We start from the raw sequence: 21,068 nt of genomic DNA, 5'->3' as shown, positions 1-21,068 counted from the left end.
GCTATAATAAAATTAATTGTTCTACATAGTCTTAATAATGATATAAGGTATTCATTTTGTACATATCCTTATTTAACCATTCTATAGTTGTAAACTGTTGTAGTGCTGGGAATGAACCTAGGGCCTCATGCATGCTAGGCAAGTGCTCTACCACTGAGCTACACCTCCAGCCCTACTGTTGTTAACTTTAAGTTTTCTCCCTGACAACTTTTTTTTTTTGGTACCAGGGATTGAACTCAGGGGCACTTAACCACTGAGCCACATCCCCAGTCCTTTTTTTGTATTTTTTAAAATTTAGAGACAAGGTCTCACTGAGTTGCTTGGGGCCTCACTAAATTGCTGAGGCTTCCTTTGAACTCACAATCCTCCTGCCTCAGCCTCCTGAGTCACTGGGATTACAGGTATGTGCCGCTGTGCCTGGCCACAACCTCCCTCTTGATATTACAAATAGCAGCGCAAAGAATATTGCATTTGATGTTCCAATATTTAATTATTTGCTATATGCAAAAACAGGCCACATAAATAACGTTCAGTGTCTATGTCCTATGAGATAAAAAGTAACCCTCCCAGAAAAGTTATGGAATCACATGGCCAGGATGGAGTGGGATAGGAACGTGATAATCAGAAAATACTTTACAAAACTGGGCATGGTGGCATGTACCTATAATCCCAGAATCATTGGAGGCTGAGGCAGGAGGATTGGGAGTTCAAAGATAGTCTGAGCAATTTAGCAAGGTCCTGAGCAACTTTGTGGGACTCTGTCTCAAAATGAAAGATAAGAAGGGCTGGGGATGTGGCTCAGTTGTTAAGTACCCCTGGGTTCAATCCCTAGTACCAAAGAACCAAAAATGAACAAAGAAAATACTCTGCAGAGACAAGTTAAATGGAGACCTGAGGATAAGAATAAATTAAGACTAAGGAAGGTGAGAATGAGTGTCCCAGACAGAGAGGAACATTTGCAGTCACCTCAAGAGACAGTTCAGTGATTTGCTTTCTCTTTCTTTCTTTCTTTTTTTTTTAATATATATATTTTAATTGTCAATACGTCTTTATTTTTCATTTATTTATATGTGGTGCTGAATAGCGAACCCAGGGTCTTGCACATGCCAGGCAAGTGCTCTACCACTAAGCCACAACTCCAATCACAGTTCAGTGCTTCCTATGAATGAAAAAATCATTATAGGAGCTCATAAAGTAGGAGGGAAAGTAAACAGGAGCCAGCTGAGACAACTGCAGCAAGACATATGGGCATATCAGTACTCACTCTTCTTTATGGCTGGATAATATTACATTGTATGGGTACTGTTTTGCTTATTCATTTATCAGTTAATGATCATTTCCACCTTTTGGCTATTATGAATTGTGCAGTTCTAAATATCTATGATAGCTAAGTATTTGCTCTGACTTCTTTTGGGTATGCACGTATGAATGGAATTGCTGGATTAAATGATGATTTTACATTAATTTTAAAAATTTGCTTTATTTATTTATTTCTGTACTGGTGATTGAACCTAAGGCCTCATGCATAGTAAGCAAGCAAAGCACTCTACCTCTGAGTTACATCTCCAGCACTTCATTAACTTTTTAAGGAATGGTTAAACTGCTTTTCATAACAGCTGCACTACTTTTCATTTCTATCAGCAATGTATAAGGATTTCAACTTCTGTACATCCTCACTAACACTTGTTTATTTTGTGTGATAGTCATCCCAGTGTGTGTGATGTCATAGAACATTTTTGTTTTTGGTACTAGGGATTGAACCCAGGGGCACTTAACCACTGAGCCATATCCCCAGCCCTTTTTCTTATATTTTATTTTGAGATAAGATCTCATTAAGTTGCTTAGGGCTTTGCTAAACTGCTGAGGCTGGCTTTGAACTCATGATCCTCCCATCTCAGCCTCCTAAGCCACTGGGATTATAGGCATGTGCCACCAAGGTCGGTTTATTACGGTCGGTTTATTATGGCTTCAATGCACATTTCTGCAACAAGCATTTTTTGATATGCTTGTTGGTCATTTGTGTATCTTCTCTGATGAAATGTCTATTCAAGTCCTTTGTCCATTTAAAAACTGCTGTTTTGTTAAGTTAGAACAGTTCTTTATATTCTAGATAGCAGACTCTTATTAAGTCCATAATTTGCAAAAATCTTTTCTTCAACTCTACGGGTTGTCTTTCCACTTTATTCTATGATGATATTATTGCAATGCTGGGCATCACACTCAGGGCCCTGTGCATACAAGGCATCACTCTACCCCTGAGCTACATTCCCAGCCCTAAAGTTATTAATTTTAATGAAGTCCAATCAATCTACTCTTCATTAATGCTTTGGGTGTCAAATCTAAGAATCCACTGCCATACCTAAAGTAAGAAAGATTTAACCCTGTTTTTTCCTAAGAGTTTTATAGTTTTAGCTCTTACGTCACTGACTCACTTCAGTTATTTTTATACATGGTGTATAGTCACTGAGATCTCTATGTTATCTCAGCAATCAGTAACCTGACTGAGATTCCTTAAGTGCCTAGAGCCAAAAACCAAATATTCTCCCAGTCTTTGAGAATTGTCTCTGAGTTGCAGTACACAGTCAATGCAAATGACATGATTTTGTACTTCTTTATGACTCAATAATTCTCCATTGTGTATACATACCACATATTTTTTATTCATTCATCTGTTGCCAGATACCTAGCTGATTCCATAACTTGGTTATTGTGAATTATGCCACCATAAACACAGGCATGTTCCTATCTCTAAAGTATGCTGACTTTAACTCTTTTGGCTAAGTACTGAGGAGTGGTGTAGTTGGATCAATGGCAGTTCTATTTTCAGTGTTTCTTTTTTGGTACTGGGGATTTAACCCAGGGGCACTTTGCCAGCAACCTAAATCCCCAGCCCTTTTTATTACTTATTTTGAGACAGGGTCTCACTAAGTTGCTTAGGACCTCACTAAATTGCTGAGGCTGGCCTTGAACTTGCAATCCTCTTGCCTCAGTATCTCATGTTGCTGGAATTACAGGCATGTGCCATCATGCCTATTTTAGTTTTTTTGAGAAATCTCCATACTGATTTCCATAGTGGCTATACAAATTTATATTCCCATCAACAGTGTGTAAGGGCTCCTTTCTCCCTGCATCCTCACCAGCATTTATTATTTTTTGTATTCTTGATGAGAGTCATTCTGGGGTGAAATGTATTTCCTTCTTTTTTTTCTATTTTCACCCTTTAATCAAAACACAAAGCAACATTACAGTTTTAGGACATTAAATAAACAAATTAAGTGATAAAGTGTTAACAAAAAGCATGATCTGAATTCTGAGAGTTAATTGGTTTTCTAGTTCAGAGAGAAGGAGAGAAAACAGGAGCAAGATCTCCAAAGGGGAAGAGAATCATTTAACTCAGTGAGTCACCAAAGGTTTTTGGCTTCAACTCATTATGGGCAAGAAGGAATGCCAGTCCTGATGTTTATCAAAGCAAATCATAAACTCCAATTTTTTTCAAACTAATTACAGACAGGAGAGAAAGTAACTCCAAACTGACTGACTGACTGGTCTGGATGACTACTTAAGTATTCTACATTCATGAGTTAGTAAAAATCTTCAGAGTGACTGTTAGAGAAAGGGGCCTTTTCATGTTTATGTGTTCCCAGTTGTTCTAGTCTGTTAAGTGTTAGGCCAGACAAACTTGTGCCACCTCTCAAAGACCACGTGTGTACTTATACGACGCTCCTGTTGTGGTTCTGGCTGGTACTGTGTCAAGGTCATCTTCTGCACCTCACCATTTCTCAATAGTAACACTAACTGCACTACAAAGCATAGCCAGAGAACCTAGAGTATTAGCCTGAAGTGCACATTGCCCAGTTAGTCACCATACTCAAAATCTGTACATTTCTTGGTTTGGATCAGGTCATGTTCTGGGTTTTCTTCGATCCTACTTGAAGACCATTCACTATTCCAAATACAATTCATGTCAAGCAACACCCTTCAATGGTAAGGAAGGCTAGTTCAAATCTGTCCTGAGTCTTATTAGCTTTAGTTGGTAAAACTCTTCTATTTTCTGAACAAGATATCATGGATCCACACTTAAATGGAGACAGAGGGTTCATACCAGTTAGTGGGATGCCAGCAAATCTGCATACAAGTAAACTGCTCTAATGGCTCTGAAAATAAATGGTTAACTCCCCTATGGCTTTGTCACCACTTCCCCTGCTGCATTCCATGGTGTCACAGCAAACCGTCATGGTCTTCCTGCCGCCTCCTCAGGCCAGGGTCATGTGCTTGGCTGTTGCTCCACTGTACCTGTGGAGTAGTCTTACTTCCTTTGAGAAGTGTCTGTTCAGGTCATGTGTTCATTTACTGATTCGGTCGTTGTTTTCAGTGTTAAGATTTTGAGTTCTTCTGATTTAATATTAATCATTTGTCAGAACAATAGCTGGCAAAGAATTTCTCTCATTCTGTAGGCTGTCTAATCACTCTGATTATTGACTCCTTTGCTGTAGAGAAGCCTTTTGATGCCATTCCATTTGTTGATTCTGGCTATTATATCCTGAGTTACTGGAGGCCTATTCAGGAAGTTGCAGCCTGTGCCTGTCTTGAAGTTTCCCCTAAATCTTCTTGAAGGAGTGTCAAAGTTTTGGGTCTTACATTTAAGTCTTTGATCCATTTTGAGTTGATTTTTGTGCAGCACCACTTGTTAAAGAGGCAGTCTTTCTGTAATATATATTTTTGGCATCTTTGTCAAAAATTGGATGGCTACAGGGCAAGATGGTATATACCTATAATCCCAGCAACTTGAGAGGCTGAAGCAGGAGGATTGCAAGTTCAAGGCTAGCCTAAGCAACTTAGCAGGACTCTGTCACCAAAACAAAACAAAACAAACAAACAAAAATAAATAATTAAAAATGGGCAGGGAAATGTAGCTCAGTGTTAAAGCAATCAACACCAAGAAAAACGGGGCTCTTTTGTTGCTATGGCTCTCTTGCATATTTTGAAATTAGGTATTGGGATGTCTCCAGCATTTTTTTTTTCTTTTTTCTTGAAGTAGGGATTGAACCCAGGGGTCCTTTACCAGTGAGCTACACCCCTAGACTTTCTTATATTTTAAAGTTTGAGATAGGGTCTTACTACGTTGCTGAGACTGGCTTTGGACTTGTGATCCTGCCACAGCTTCCCAAGTCCTGGGACTACAGGTGTATGCCATCATTCCTGGCCTCCAGCAGTACGTTTTGCTCAGGACTATTTTGGCTATTTGGGGTCTTCATTGCTTCCATATGAATTTTAAGACTTTTTTTTTTCTCTAGTTCTGTGAAGAATGATATTGGTATTTAGGTGTGAATTTATTAAACCTATAGATTACTTTTGGTCACGTGGCCATTTTAATGACATTAAATCTGCTGATCCATGACATGGGAGGTGTTTTCATCTAGTGTTTCTTCAATTTCTCTCTTCACTGGTTTATAATTTTTGCTGCAAAGGTCTTTCATCTCCTTCGTTATCTCTTATCCCTAGGTATCTTATTTTTTTTTAAGGCTGTTGTGAATGGTCTTGCTTTTCTAATTATTTAATATTGAATTTGTTTCCTGCTACTTTGCTGGATTTATTAGTTCTAAGTCTTTTGGTAGAATATATATGACTCTATCTTCCAAGTATAGAGTCATATAATTTGTAAACAGGAATAATTTGATTTCTTCCTCACCTGTTATTTGTATTCCTTTTATTTCTTTTCTTGCCCAAATGTTCTGACTAAAATTTCAAGGTCTACATTGGATCTAAGTGGTGAGAGTAGAAACCCTTGTCTTACTCCTGATTACACAGGAAATGCTTTCAGTCTTTCCCTAATCAGTATGATGTTGGCTATGGGTTTGTCACATACAGCCTTATGTTGAAATGTCACTGAGTCACACTGCTGGATCTTTTTATTTTTTATTTTCCTATAGGGTATTGCTAGGTTGCTAAAGGCCTCAGTAAGTTGTTAAGGCTGGCTTTGAACTTGTGATCCTGCTGCCTCAGCCTCTAAAATTGGTGGGATTACAAGTGGGTGCTACCACACCTCATCTTATTCATGCTTTTTATTAGCTTTTATTGTTTCCTACATTTACCCCTTTGTTTTCTTAAATTCAGGTTTAGGTTTTCATTTGGTTTGTGTCTACATTTTTCTAGTGTACCTAGAAAAACAGGTATACTGGATACCCTACAGATCATTACTTCTTCCTCTTTTTTGAAAGGGAGGGATATATACTTGTAATCCCAGCAACTTTTTTTTTGCGGGGGCGGGGCATGACCTACAACCCTTTTGTCATTTACATGTAAATGAAATGGGATTTTGTATATTCTATATTTAAAGCGAAGTCTTCTATTTAAGGTTTGGAGTGGGGCTATAAAAGCTTTTTAAGCACTACTGCTATAGAACTGCCTCTTCCTATTTACTAAAGGTATTAAAAATACAGCCTTTCTGTGAAGCTGCATCTCCCACACTATTGCTATGATGCTCAGTTTGGTGAGTGTCATATATCAAGGAGATTTTTGTAGATGAGGAGCTCTTTCTGGAAGATAATTTCTTTCTTTTCATTTAAATTGAAATTCATTTGATTCTTGTTCTCTCCCTCTCCTGCATCTTTCTCTTCCACTCCCTTCTCTCTCCTCTCTTTCTCTTCCACTTTTTTTTTTTTCCTTGATGGTACTGGGAGATTGAACCCAGGACTCTTATCACTGAGCTACATTCCCAGTCCTTTTATTTTTACACAGGGTCTTGGTAAATTGCTTAGGCTTGCAATCTTCCTTCCTCAGCCTGTGAGTACCCGGGATTATAGGAGTGTGCTACCACACCCAGCTATTTTATTTTTTAATTTGTTCTAATTAGTTATACATGACGGTAGAATGCATTTTGACACATTGTACACAAATGGAGCACAACTTCTCATTCCTCTGGCTGTACATGGTGCAGTCACACTGGTAGTGCAGTCATACATGTATACAGGATAATAAAGTCCATTCCATTCCACTGTCCTTCAGATCCCCACACCCCCTCCCTTTTCCACCCCTCACTCCCTTCTGCCCCCCTCAAAATTCTTTCATTCTTTCTACCACTTCTCCTCTGCCCTTATGGTTCAGTATCGGGTTATCAGAGAAAACATTCAGTCTTTGTTTTTTTGGATTTAGCTTATTTTGCTTAGCATGATATTTTCCAGCTCCATTCATTTACCTACAAATGCCATGATTTCATTCTTCTTCTTGTTTTAGAGGTGGGTACCAGGGATTGAACTCAGGGGCACTCGACCACTGAGCCACATCCCCAGCCCTATTTTGTATTTTATTTAGAGACAGGGTCTCACCGAGTTGCTTAGTGCTTTGCTTTTGCTGAGGATGGCTCTGAATTTGAGATCCTCCTGCCTCAGCCTCTCTAACTGCTGGGATTACAGGTGTGCGCCACTGGGCCCAGGCAATTTCATTTTTCTTTGAGGCTGAGTAATATTCCATTGTATATATGTACCACATTTTCTTTATCTATGAATCTGCTGAAGGGCATCTAGGTTGGTTCCACAGTTTAGTTATTGTGAACTGAGCTGCTATAAACATTGATTGTGATTGTGATGTGATTGTTGTCACAGTATGCTGATTTTAAGTCCTTTGGGACAGCTGGGTCAAATGGTGGTTCCATTCCAAGTTTCCTGAGGAATTTTCACACCATGTTCCATTACAGTTGCATCAATTGGTATTCCCACCAGCAGTCCTTTTTTCCCCCACATCCTTGCCAACACTTACTATTGCTTGTATTCCTTTTTTTTTTTTTTTTTGGCAGGGTGCTGGGGATCAAACCCAGGGCCTTGTGCTTGCAAGGCAAGCACTCTACCAACTGTGCTATCTCCCCAGCCTGCTTGTATTCTTGATAATTGCCATTCTGACTGGAGTGAGATGAAATCTTAGTTTTGATTTACATTTCTCTAATTGCTAGAGATAATGAACATTTTTTCCTGTTTGTCGATCAATTGTGTTTCTTCTGTGAAGTGTCTATTCAGTTCCTTAGCCCATTTATTGATTGGGTTAATCGTTTTTTTGGTGTTTTCTGAGTTCTTTATATATCCTGGAGATTAGTGCTCTATCTAAGGTAAGTGTGGTAAATATCTTCTCCCAATCTGTAGGCCCTCTCTTCATGTTCTTGATTATTTTCTTTGCCGAGAAGAAGCTTTTTAGTTTGAATTAATCCCATTTATTGATTCTTGATCTGAATTCTTGCACTTTAGGAGTCCTGTTAAGGAAGTCAGGTCCTAAGTCAACATGATGAAGATTTGGACCTAGTTTTTCTTCTGTTAGGCACAGGGTCTCTGTTCCAGTGCCTATTTGATCCACTTTGAGTTGAGTTTTGGGCAGGGTGAAAGATAGATAGAGGTTTAATTTCATTTTGCTACATTTCCAGTTTTCCGAGCAACGTTTGTTGAAGAGGTTATCTTTCCTCCAACGTATGTTTCTGGCATCTTTGTCTAGTATGAGATAACCGTATTTATGTGGGTTTGTCTCTGTGTGTTCTATTCTGTACCATTGGTATACAAGTCTATTTTGGTACCAATACCATGCTGTTTTTGTTACTGTTGCTCTGTAGTATAGTTTAAGATCTGATATTATGATGCCTCCTGCTTTACTCTTCTTGCTAAGGACTGCTTTGGCTATTCTGGGTCTCATTTTTTCAAATGAATTTCATGATTGCCTTTTCTAGTTCTCTGAAGAATGTCATTGGGATTTTCATAGAAATTGCATTAAATCTGAATAACACTTTTGGTAGTATGGCCATTTTGACAATATTAATTCTGCCTATCCAAGATCATGGTAGATCTTTTCATCTTCTAAAGTCTTCTTCAATTTTCTTTCTTTAGTGTTCTGTAGTAGAGGTCTTTCACCTATTTTGTTAGACTGATTCCCGGGTTTTTTCTTTTTCTTTCTTTTTTTTTTTTTTGAGGTTACTGTGAATGGGGCAGTTCTCCTAATTTCACTTGCAGTGGATTCATCACTGATGGTACAGAAATGCATTTGATTTATGGGTACTGATTTTATATCCTGCTACTTTTCTGAATTCATTAAATAGTTCTAGATGTTTTCTGGTGGAATTTTTTGGATCCTCTACATATAGAATCATGTCATTGGCAAATAGTAATAGTTTGAGTTCTTCTTTTCCTATTCATATCCCTCTACTTTCTTTTGTCTAACTGCTCTAGCTAGAGTTTGAGGACTATGTTGAATAGAAGTGTTGAAAGAAGGCATCCCTGTCTTGTTCCAGTTTTTAGAGGGAATACTTTCAATTTTTTTTCCACTTAGAATGATGTTGGTCTTGGGCTTAGCATTAATAGCTTTTACAATGTTGAGGTATATTCCTACTATCCCTACTTTTTCTAGTGGTTTGAACATGAAGAGGTGCTGTATTTTGTCAAATACTTTTTCTGCATCTATTGAGATGATCATATCATTCTTGCCTTTTAGTCTATTGATAAGATGAATTACTTTTATTGATTTCCATATGTTGAATCAATCTTGCATCCCTGGGATGAACACCACTTGATTGTGGTGCGCTACCTTTTTAATATTTTTGTATGTGATTTGCCAGAATTTTATTGAGAATTTTTGCTTCTATGTTCATCAGGGATATTGCACACCCTGTTACTTTTGCAAAGTATTTCAAAGAGTCCTGAGGATTCAGACCACCCCAGCATAATCCTCCTTGCCTGTAGAATTCATGCTTCCACCACAACCTTTCCTCAGCATTCTGAGAATGGGGACCTCTATTGTAGGGACAAGAATTTATGTGATTCTCTGGCTCCAAGGTCGTAAAAGTTGACTTTTGGTTTTTCTTTATACTCTTCTAAACCATAGGATCCAGACAGTAACCTACTGGTGGTGGTGATCTGGCTCTCCCTGCTTGCTTGTATTTTGGGGTTCAGTGGGGTATCTTTCCCTAATTGTGTTGAAGATGTTTTCATGTTTTCTTATATACAATCCTAGGTGCTCAGTGAGATGATGTTTTTGGTCAAAAAATTTAGAGAGATTCAGAAACTGTATTGTTATTGTCTCTTGCCTTTCTTTGTTCTTACCCTAATACCTGTAAAGCCTAACTTCAATGGTTTACGGAAAAAAAAAAGTTGAAATTTAAATTAATTTGAGTTCTTGTACTTTTTCAGGAATGTTCCCAATAATCATGTACACTATAAGATTTTTGCACCAAGCAGATAAGAGGAAATAAGAAATTCACAATTACTTAAAGCCAGAAGCACACTTTGCTAGTATTTTCATATTCAAAGTTATTCATCCTGTAAAATTTATTTGGCATTCATAATATCTATGAAATATACATACTACATAAGCTCTGTGCTTAAGTACCAAAACATAAATAAAAAAGAAAGAGATTTGAATTTTATTTTAGGACCTCACAATTTAGTAAGTAATAAGTTAGGACAGGGCAACAAATACAGTATTATAGATGTACAAAGAAATGAATGATTAATTTTCTTTAGGACCGTTCTTTTCTTTTTGGTACTAGGGATTGAACCCAGGGGCACTTAGCCACTGAGCCACATCCCCAACCCTTTTTTATATTTTATTAGACAGTGTTTTGCCGAGTTGCTTAGGGCCTTGCTAAGTTGCCGAAGGTGGCTTTGAATTCTTGATTCTCCTGCTTCAGCCTTTTGAGTCACAGGGATTACAGGCGTGTGCCACTGCACCTGGTTTAGGATGGTTCTTAGTATACCCTATGTAATATTAGCCAGCAATTAAAATTACATTGTAGAACATTATTCATTGGGTGAAAAAACTTCACAATGTATAGCTAAGTTAAAGCACATTACAAAATATTATCCCACTTTTGCTTAAATGCTTATATGCATGGGGATGGGTACACAGACAAAAAGAGATTACATCTATGACTAAATTAGTACAACTACGCTGGAGAGAAATCAGGTAACATCTAGAAACTCTGCTTCTAGATATATACATGTAAGTATAAGAAGATATTATAAGGAAGTGCACTGCAATATTTACACTAATTAAAAAACAGTAAACAACCCAAATATTCATCAACAGATGGACAGATAAACAAATGTAGGGCTGGGGAGATAGCTCAGTCGGTAGAGTGCTTGCCTTGCAAGCACAAGGCCCTGGGTTCAATCCCCAGCATGGCAAAAAAAAAAAAAAAAAAAAAAGAAAACAAAAAACAAATGTAGTATGTACCTAAATGGTATATTATTCAGCCATAAAAAGAAAGGAAATTCTGATACATGTTATAACATGAATGAACTGAAAACATGTTAAATGAAACAAGCCAGACACAAAAGGAAAAAACATTTATGATTTCACATATAAAGAAATCTAGAATAGATAAATTTTTAGAGACAGAAAATAGAAGAGAGATTTCTGTGGGCTGAGAGGGAGGGAGGAATGGGATATTATTGCTTACTGGGTACAGTGTTTTGTTTTGGGATGATGGAGAAGTTCTGGATATGGACAGTATTGATGGTTACACAAACCTGAGAATGTATTTAATGCCATTAAATTATATACTTAAAAATGGCTGAGCAGTGAATTTCATGTTATGTATATGTTACCACAACGATACACCCACTTACACCCACACCCCTAGTTATGGAAATACTGTCCTGAACAATGTAGACAGCAGGAAGGCTGGGTCATGCCACTAGTGCTGCTTGGAAAGTACCTAAAATAGCTGAATTACAAATGTATCATAGCTTATTCTTTCAAGCTTTGTTGCTTACCTGTATTAAGCCTGGCATTATCTCTGGCAAAAGCAGATTAAGAGTTTCCTTGGATACTCTTTCTATCACTTTTGTTTGCATTTTGATTGCAGCCAGATTAATTGGGTAATCTGCAGTTTGGATGATAGGACAAAGTACTTTGATGCACTGCTCTGGACTAATGGAAGTAGCCAATACTGATGCAGCTTCCTCAGCAGATCTCACCACCTAAAACAAATAGGAAATTAAGCCAGGAAGTAATTTTTAAAATCTTATAATACGTACTAAAATTATAAACTTTAGGAATATTTACTATGACATGAAATTTGAGGTTCACTCTGAAAATACTAAGTGAGTAATACTAAGTTAGTAATACTAAGTGAAAAAAATAAGTGAGAATAAAGATAAACAAATTAGCAGATGGCAATAACTTTTGAAGCTAGATGACGAATGCATGGGGCTTTATTTCACCATTCTCCCTTCTTCTGTGTTCTTTTACTCTTGGTTAAAGCAGTGCTAATTAGTTATTTATTTTTTTTGAGAAAGAGTCTATGTTATATTGCCCAGGCTGGTCTGGTGATCCTCCCACCTCAGCCTTCTGAGCCGCTGGAACTACAGGTGTGTACCACCATGCCTGGTTAAAGTAGTTTTTAAACTATACTAGTTTTGCTAAGGTGTGGAGGTTCTATTTACCTAGACTGCAATGTGAATGATGTTCCCTCCAATAGCCACAGTGAGGTCCTACTTATTATTTGGTAACCTTAATTGTTGATTTCTTTTCACTGTTGAGTTCTAGAAGTACTTTATACATTACAACTTGTCCCTTATCAGATACATGGTCTGCAAAAAATTTCTCCCATTCTGTACACTGCCTTTTCATTTTCCTGACAGTGGGTTTCTTTGTTTTGGTACTGGGGATTGAACTACGCAGTGCTTAACCACTGAGCCACATTCCCAGACCTTTTTAATATTTTATTTAGAGACAGGGTCTTGCTGCGTTGCTAAGTGCCTAAGCTGCTGAGGCTGGTTTTGAACTCTCAGTCTTCCTGTCTCAGCCTCCCTAGCCGCTGGGATTACAGGCATGCACCACCACACCTGGCCTGATAAGTTTTTTGAAGCACTAAAAATTTAATTTTGATAAAATCCAATTGACCTGTTTTTTTCCATTAGTTTCTTCTGCTTTTGGCATTATATTTAGAAACTACTGCCTAATCCAATGTAACAAAAATTTAGACCTTCACTTTCTTCTGAGTGTTTTATAGTTTTAACTCTTGCATTTAGCTTTGATTCATTAGCCTTAAAAACGAAATCAAATAAAGTATTTTCTAGAGTAGTCCTATTTTAGGTGAAAAGGCCATAATATTACCATAATTCATGTAACAGAAAAGCATATATGCTTCCATCTTCCCCCAGTGCTGGGGACTGAACCTAGACAATTGCACATGCTGGGCAAACATTCAACCACTGACTTGTATCTCCAGTCTATATGCCTGTATCTTAATTATGTATTACTTTGAATATAGAAAGCAAATGATTAATAAGGATGCTTTTAATACAATGCTTAGATGGTTTATGCAATAAAATGAGAAAATAATAATTTGTCTGATAACTTCTTTTTATACATGCATATATTTTTCGTTACAGATGGACACAATACCTTTATTTATTTCTGAGGACTGAACCAAGTGCCTCACATATGCTAGTCAAGTTCTCTACCACTGAGCCACTATCCCAGCCCATAACTTACTTCTTTATGAGGATCTTTGTGTGCTTCCAATGTTTTCATGACAGTCAGTTCTGCATAGTTTTTAAATCTTGCTGGTTGATGCCTTAAGATTTCTCTTAAAACCTTTAATGCCAAAGCCCTGATTGTAGGCTATGAAGAAACATATAATGTTTTTAATATTTTATGTGATAATGACAGACAATTTTCAACCTTTATTTTTTGTACTGGGGATTGATCCCAGGGGCACTTTACCACTGAGCCACATCCCCAGCCGTTTTTAAATGTTTTATTTAGAGACAGGTTCTTACTAGGTTGCTAAGGGCCTCACTAATTGCTGAGGCTGTCCTTGAACTAGTGAGCCTCAGCCTCTTGAGTTGCTGGGATTATAGGCATGAGCCACTACAACTGGAAACACTTTCAATTTCTACAACTTTAGCACCTTAATTTTGGGGAAATGGAAACTGTAGACAACTCTATGAAGTATGTAAGGATTTTACATCATTTTAGAATCTATAATTGAAAATTCATATCACACTTTTTATATTTGTTAAAAAAAAGTCAAGAAACAACTACGATGTGACTATTAACAGGATATTTTAATTCTGAATGACTAATTCATATTTGCAAAATAAGAATTCATTCTGTAATCTTTCATTTTTATTGTTGTCACCTGCTCAAAACTGTTGAGCTCTGGTTTAGAATAAAAAGTAATTTATGTTGAAAGTTTTATACAGAGAATGGCAGCAGAATAGACTCATTTTCCCAATTTCTGAACATGGGTAGTACCTGATTAATAGACAATCTGAAAGAGACAGGAAGGACAGAGAGCAGGTTTATGTATTCTGCCGTTTACCTCTTTATCACCAAGGGTTTCAAGCAATAAAAGCAATATTGTTTTGAAGTGTTCATCCCAAACACTGAAAGATTCTTCCTGTGTTAGTTTCATGAGTTCATAGAGGGCAATTTTTCTTTCTTCTACACGTTCATTATGGTTGGACAGCTCCTTCAACAACTCGGCAACTAGGTCAGAATGGTCTAGGGAAAGATCTGTCAAAGGGACACAATATTAATTTTTTTTTTTAATAGATCGTTTTCACAAGTATGGGAATGACAATTTTATAACATGAAATCCAGACATGATCAAGGTTGGTTTGTAGAAAAGACATTAATTTTCTTTTCAAAATTTTCATTCCCCAAACACCAGTGTTATTTAAACACTTTTTATAATAAAAACACTCAATAGTGTAATGAACTCCCATATACCCATTACCCAGATTTAATAATTACAAGATTTTACTATTCTTATTTCTTTCTCCCCTCCTTTTTCCTGAAGTAAATCCAAACATGTCTCTTCCTCCTGATGTATTTCAGTATGCAAGTCTACACTGTCAGATCAAGAGGCTCTTTATGTCTCTATATTTCACTTTCAGTGATGCTAATAACCATCACTGGATTTAAGTGGTGACAACCTGATCCCATCATTTTAAAGTGCCCCCCCCATCAACATTAACCTTCTAATTAAATGGTTTTGCACACTGATTGTTGCTCAATCAATGACCAGATTGAGAGTTAAAAATGGTAATCATCTAATCACAATATTCCTTCCACGGACCAGAATTCCTCCATAGAGAGTAACTTCATTAACTAGAGCTATTTTGATTACACTGAAATACAGTTTGCTAGAAAAGATAGAATAAATGCTTAATATACTTATCTTTTAGTTTCAAAGTGAAGAGTTGAACCCAGTGATTACCTAGGAGTTTTGATTTGCTTTTGCTTAAGTATGAACTCATGGATTGTGAGTGTTAAAGGACACTTACTGCTTATTTTTCAAAGACAGTAATCAAAATAGTGCTTTGAAGCATTTTTTAGGAAAATCTGAAGGTTGCACTAGAACACTGCAAAGTACCAGAATTCCTCCTGAATTCTTTTGACAAACAAGACACTGGAGGACCCAGGCAGTGGCCTGAGCTTATGCCTCAGACTCACTTTTCTTTCCTAACTCCTCTGGAATAAATCCACCACAAAGCATGCTGCACACCATTATTACAATACTGCTGACTTAACAAGAACTACTGCACCAAGATAAACATATCCATAAATCCTATAAAAATCACCCTAGAAAGTCTATCAAACTCTCACAGGTGTCAGAGGATCGTCAATGCAATTCACAAGAGAATACTTTTCAAAGGAAGACTTTTCCATGAAAATAAGTTTATAATTGCTCTAAGCAGATCTTTAGAAATTACTAAACAGATGACTGAAAAGAAAATAATTTACACTAGAGAAACCAAGAAGTTATTTGTTATCAAACTGAACTATTTATATCACACAAATGTGATAACTTTAAGATACTAATTTTTGGGGCTGGGTTATATATCTCAGTGGTAGAGCGCTCACCTAGCACATGTAAGACACTGGGTTCGACCCTCAGAACCACATAAAAAATAAATAAATAAAATAAAGGTATAAAAAAAGATACTAAATTTTTCCTTTTCTGACACAGTAGGGCACTGGGGTCAAGGGCAAAGAACAAAGGTTTTGTGGTTCACCAAACCTCTGCCTCTTACCCTCTAGTATGGCTGGGACATGTACTTATTTATTGCTGAGGTTGATTTCATATTAGTAAAATGGGAAAATATCATCCACCTCTTGGGGTCATGATTAAAACTTAGGTCTGAACTACAGTAAACATAATTTTATTAATTTTACATGGGTCCTTCTGACAGATATTGGAACATCTAGAATTCTGGTAGTATTTTTGTGAATGAAATGAAAATATACAATAAATGAAGACATGAGCTCTATGAAGCTTGGAACAATTACTATCATGGTTTAACTGAGGGCTTATCCATCTTTAGAAGGTGTTTATGGAACTTAAAACGGTGGCTTATGTTTCAAAAGTTAGTCAAGCATTATACTGTAATAATGTTCTTGAGATAAAAAAGACTCTACCTAGTTAATGTTTCAGTTATATAGTTTCCAAAGAAGTTTTTCAACAAAAGGAAAACATGATCTTTAGAAACAGAGAAGAAAATTAGACAAATAAGGGGGCAGGTGATCTTACTGAGGTATCATAAATTTGGCTCTGTAATGTTTGTGATATAGTGTCTTGACAGGAGAAGTTGGTAAAAATATGATTCCTCAACTTCACTGGTGATCAAGGAAATACAAAGAAAAACAAATGAAGGTATCTTTTCATTCATCAGAGTTACAAATAACCAGGAATGGGGTCACAGATTTCTGAGTCGAGTAAGGAAGAAAAGAGGGAGAGTATGGGTTTTCAAAGCCCAAGTAGAAAAGCAGCTTGTGCACATGGAGTGGCAATTGGGTGTGAGCTGTTGGAGCCCAACTGTAATGACAATGGCATCCATGGCTTTGGGTGAGGGTAGAATGGCAGAGGCCAGTAGGATGAGGTGTTCATCTGTGCAAGTAAGGAGGTGGTAGTGGAGATGAAGACTGGGTACATACAGGAGGATTGACCAAACAAGTAAATATATTAAAGATAATGGAAGCTAGGTTTTTTCCTGTCAGAAAAAGGGGTTAGCAGTATGGAAAAGAAGGAAACTAGAATTAACACCATATGCTTACAATGGAATTGAAGCTACTGACATAAATACGGGGCTGTTAACAGATATTCAAAGAAACAGAGATGTTAAGTTAATGTAAGTATATATTCCCTAGGTAAGGTCACTGAGAGGTTTGGAGAAGAGTTATATCCCATTAGCAAAGAGTACAGCTAATATCCAGTAGACTTTAAACATTGTTTTTCATTAAAAGGAACAATGGATCTTCAGAGAAATGGTTGATTCCAGGATTGAGGCAATAACAATACAACATGTTATTAGCCAGAATGCAAGGATGGGGACATTGGACAAAGAACACCAAAAGCTAGTTTAAACGGGGTCTTGCTGCTCATATCAAGGGCAATTTGAACATCAAAAATAAATAACAATAGTTACAAATTAAAAGCTACTGAATACAATAGGAAACTATAAGTACATACAGTAATCAATATGTACACCAAAAATTCTTTTTTTCCCCCCCATGTGGTGCTGGAGATTGAATTAAGGACCTCATGTATGCCAGGCAAAAAATTCTTAAATAAATAAATTTTAATTTAATGAGGTACAGGGATATTTACACTGAGTATTTCCTGATAAAACACCTCCTTTTTTTTTTTTTTTTTTGAGAGGGGATCTTGTAATTAATTAATTAATTAATTAATTAATTAATTTTTTTGGTGGTGCTGGGGATTGAACCCAGGGCCTTGTGCTTGCAAGGAACCTCTTGATTAAAGGAGAAAAACTAACTTCACAGTAAAGAAGTCTGTTTAAACACCACTGTAATCAAGTGAACAAAGTTAATATCACCATTTATGAAACACTGAAATTATGTGTTATTTGGTAGGGTGTAATGAAAAGAATGTACAATTGCATCTATGATACTGATGCAAGAATGCATAACCCGATTCTAAATAAGAGAAAATAGGTGGGTGTGGTGGCACATGTCTATAAACCTACAGATCAAGAGGCTGAGGCAAGAAGATCACACATTCAAGGCCAATCTTAGCAATTTAGTAAGGCCCTATCTCAAAATAAAAATGGGGGATGTAGTTCAGTGGTCAAGCACCCCTGGGTTCAATCCCCTGTACTAAAAAAACAAAAAAAAACCCCAAAACTCAAAAACCAAAAAAACTACCACCACCAACAAGAAAACATTAGACATATTTAAGCTGAATGAAATGCTACAAAATAACTGGTTTCTGACCTTCAGATGTGCCTTGGTCATGAGAGCCAAGGAAAGATTGAACGCTGGAGAATAGAAACATGATGACTGAAAGCAATGTGTGATTCTGAACTGGATCCTTGAGCTGTAAGATACTATAGTGAGGGAATCTGGAAAGACGGTGGAACAGGAAGTACCTGCAATCTGTCTTTTCACTTAGTAAACAATTGCAATGGTACTGTATTTGATTTACCTATTTTGAAGGCTTTCGACTTCCATTAATGGTTTGGATGGTAAAGTGTGTTTAAGTTTGATTAATTCCAACTCTTCACACAGTAGCAACAACCCATCCTCCACTCCCAGTTCCCTAGCAAGCACTTGTGGAGCATTTTGTGAACAGATTGTAGAAGGAAGGGGTAGGCTGAAAGGATCTTGTCCTCCAAACAGTGATGCTCTGTGCTCTCATCACTGCTGTTAAAGATCACAGGGGTGAAGACAAAGAGGTGGACAGCCGCTACTGTTGCACGTCTTCCCATTATTGTAAGCCCCTCACCCATATGGCTGAAGTGACTTTCAGAGAACTTAGAGGACTGGCACTCTTTTCCATCTTCACTCATTTTCCTCTTTTTTCACTTTTTGGGAGTCAAATATTAAAGAAAAGGATAATGAAAGAAAACAACTGTACATAAAGAAAAAATTAAAAAGTGACCTAGTATGCTCACGGAAAGGCTTGGACTCAGAAAAGATCTTAAGTTTATACCTCAGGCTAATTCTTGACCTAGAGACAACATAAAATAATCAATAAAACAAAAACAAAAACATATTAATAAAAGCAACAAAGACAGCAAACCCTAGGTTAGGGAAGAACTTGATTTCTAGAGTTACCCATTAGATTCATATGAACAGTTTTTGACATTAGAAAATCATAAGACATATAAAGAAATAGGAAAGTAGAGCAAATATATGAAGCAAAAACTGATAGAATTAAAGGGAGAAAGAGTTCCATAATAATAAGCGGAACTCTCACTACTGGATTCTCATTCTCAATAATGGATAAGGAAACAGGATTTAAACAACACAATAAACCAACTAGATCTAACAGATAAATACATAACACTAACCAACAAGAGTATACATACTGATCTCAAGCACACACAAGGTATTTCCCAGGATAATCCATATGTTAACTATAAGTTAAGTCTCAACAGATTCTAAAAGGCAGATGACATCATAGAAAGTATCTTCTCTCACCACACCATAAAGTCAGAAATCAATGACAAAAGTAAAACTGGAAAATTCACAACTTTGTGGAATTTAAGAAATCACAAAGGAAACTCTAACCATACTTAGAGACAATTAAAAAACAAAAACACAAGGTACCAAAACTTATGGGAGACCATGAAAACAGTGCCAAGGTGGAAATATACACCTATAAATGCCTACATTAAAAAACAAGAGCTGGAGGCTAGGGTTGTAGTTCAATGGTAGAGAGCTTGCTTACCACGTGTGAAGCACTGGGTTTGATCCTTAGCACCACATAAAATGAACAAATAAAATAAAGATATTGTGTCCATTTACAAGAAAAAACAAGAAAAAATAAGAGCTAGGTTCAGTAGTGCATGCCTGTAATCCCAGAGACTTGGGAGGCTGTGCCAAGAGGATCACCAAATTTGAGGCCAGCCTGGGTAACTTAACAAGATTGTAAGCAACTTACTGAGAACTTGTCTCAAAATATAAAAGGATAGGGATGATATGGCTCAAAGGTAAATGCCTCTGCATTCAATGCCCGGTACCAAACCACACTAAACAAAACAATAAAGATCTCAAATTAAAAAACTAACTTTAAACTTAAAGAGCGAGGTAAAGAAGAACAAACTAAACCTAAAGTTAGTAGAATGAAATAATAAAGATTAGAGATAAACAAAATATAGAGTAGAAAAACAAAAGTCAATGAAATAAAAAAAACTGTTTCTTTGAAAAGATTAAAATTGGTAAGCCTTTCGCTTGATGGACTAAGATGAAAAGAGAAGTCTTTCAAATTTCTGAAATCAGATATGAAAGTGGAGATATTACTTATGATTCTATAGAAATAAAAACAATTTTAATAGAGCACTGTGCACAACTGTATGCCAACAAATTCAGTATCTGAGATGAAAAGGACAAATTCCTAGAAACATAGAACCCTCCAAGCTGAAATCACAAAGAAAGAGAAAATCTGAACAAACTTATTTAACTATAAAGACACTGAATCAACAATCAAAACTCTACTGACAAAATTAAGTCCTAGACCTAAGGGCTTCACTGGTGAAAATTCTACCAAACATTTAGTCACTACTAATCCTTTTCAAACTTTTTCAAAAAATTGAAGAAAAAGGAACATTTTCTAATTCATTCTATGAGAACAGTATCACCCTGACACTGAAGCCAAAGACACTCTTTAAGAAAAGGAATTTGCAGACCATTTAATATTCCTTATGAACATTCATAAAAAATCCTCAACAAAATAGTAGCTAACTGAATTAAGCAACGTATTAAAAGGATTATGGTCAAGTGGGATTTATTCTTGGAATATAAGAATGGTTTAACAGGGGTTGGGGTTGTGGTTAAGTTGTAAAGCACTTGCCTAGCATGTGTGAGGCACTGGGTTTGATCCTCAGCACTGCATATAAATAAAATAAAGGTATTTTGTCCATCTACAATTAAAAATATTTAAAAAAAAGAATGGTTTAACATACAAAAATCGATTAATGTACACACATTAATCAAAGGGAAAAACCCATATGATTTTGATTTCTGCAGAAAAAGTGTTTTATAAAATTCAACACCTCTTCCTGAGTCCTAGCACCAAGCTAGACTTAGAAAAAACTATGTTTGCTTATTTATTTTGCAGT

General features: G+C 36.6%; 1 protein-coding gene across 39 annotated transcripts in view; it reads right to left on the bottom strand.

Annotated features, from left to right (window-relative positions):
* Nucleotides 1–21,068, bottom strand: part of CLASP2 (cytoplasmic linker associated protein 2) — a 196,918-nt gene that overhangs the window by 6,615 nt on the left and 169,235 nt on the right. For 38 of the 39 annotated variants that reach the window (XM_079114191.1, XM_079114185.1, XM_079114222.1 and 35 more), the window contains 3 exons: nucleotides 14,303–14,496; nucleotides 13,471–13,599; nucleotides 11,745–11,951 (listed from right to left, as the gene is read on the bottom strand). In XM_079114191.1, coding sequence (XP_078970317.1) covers nucleotides 11,745–11,951; nucleotides 13,471–13,599; nucleotides 14,303–14,496 — 530 coding nt within the window. Of the gene's footprint in view, nucleotides 1–11,744; nucleotides 11,952–13,470; nucleotides 13,600–14,302; nucleotides 14,497–21,068 lie in introns of those variants that run through there. The other variant, XM_079114217.1, reaches the window with a different exon arrangement.

This window comes from Sciurus vulgaris (assembly GCF_902686455.1).
Source record: "Sciurus vulgaris genome assembly, chromosome: 16".
Lineage (NCBI taxonomy): Eukaryota > Metazoa > Chordata > Mammalia > Rodentia > Sciuridae > Sciurus > Sciurus vulgaris.
The sequence above is the reverse complement of the archived record's forward strand: the minus strand, read 5'-3'. Positions and strand labels throughout refer to the sequence as shown.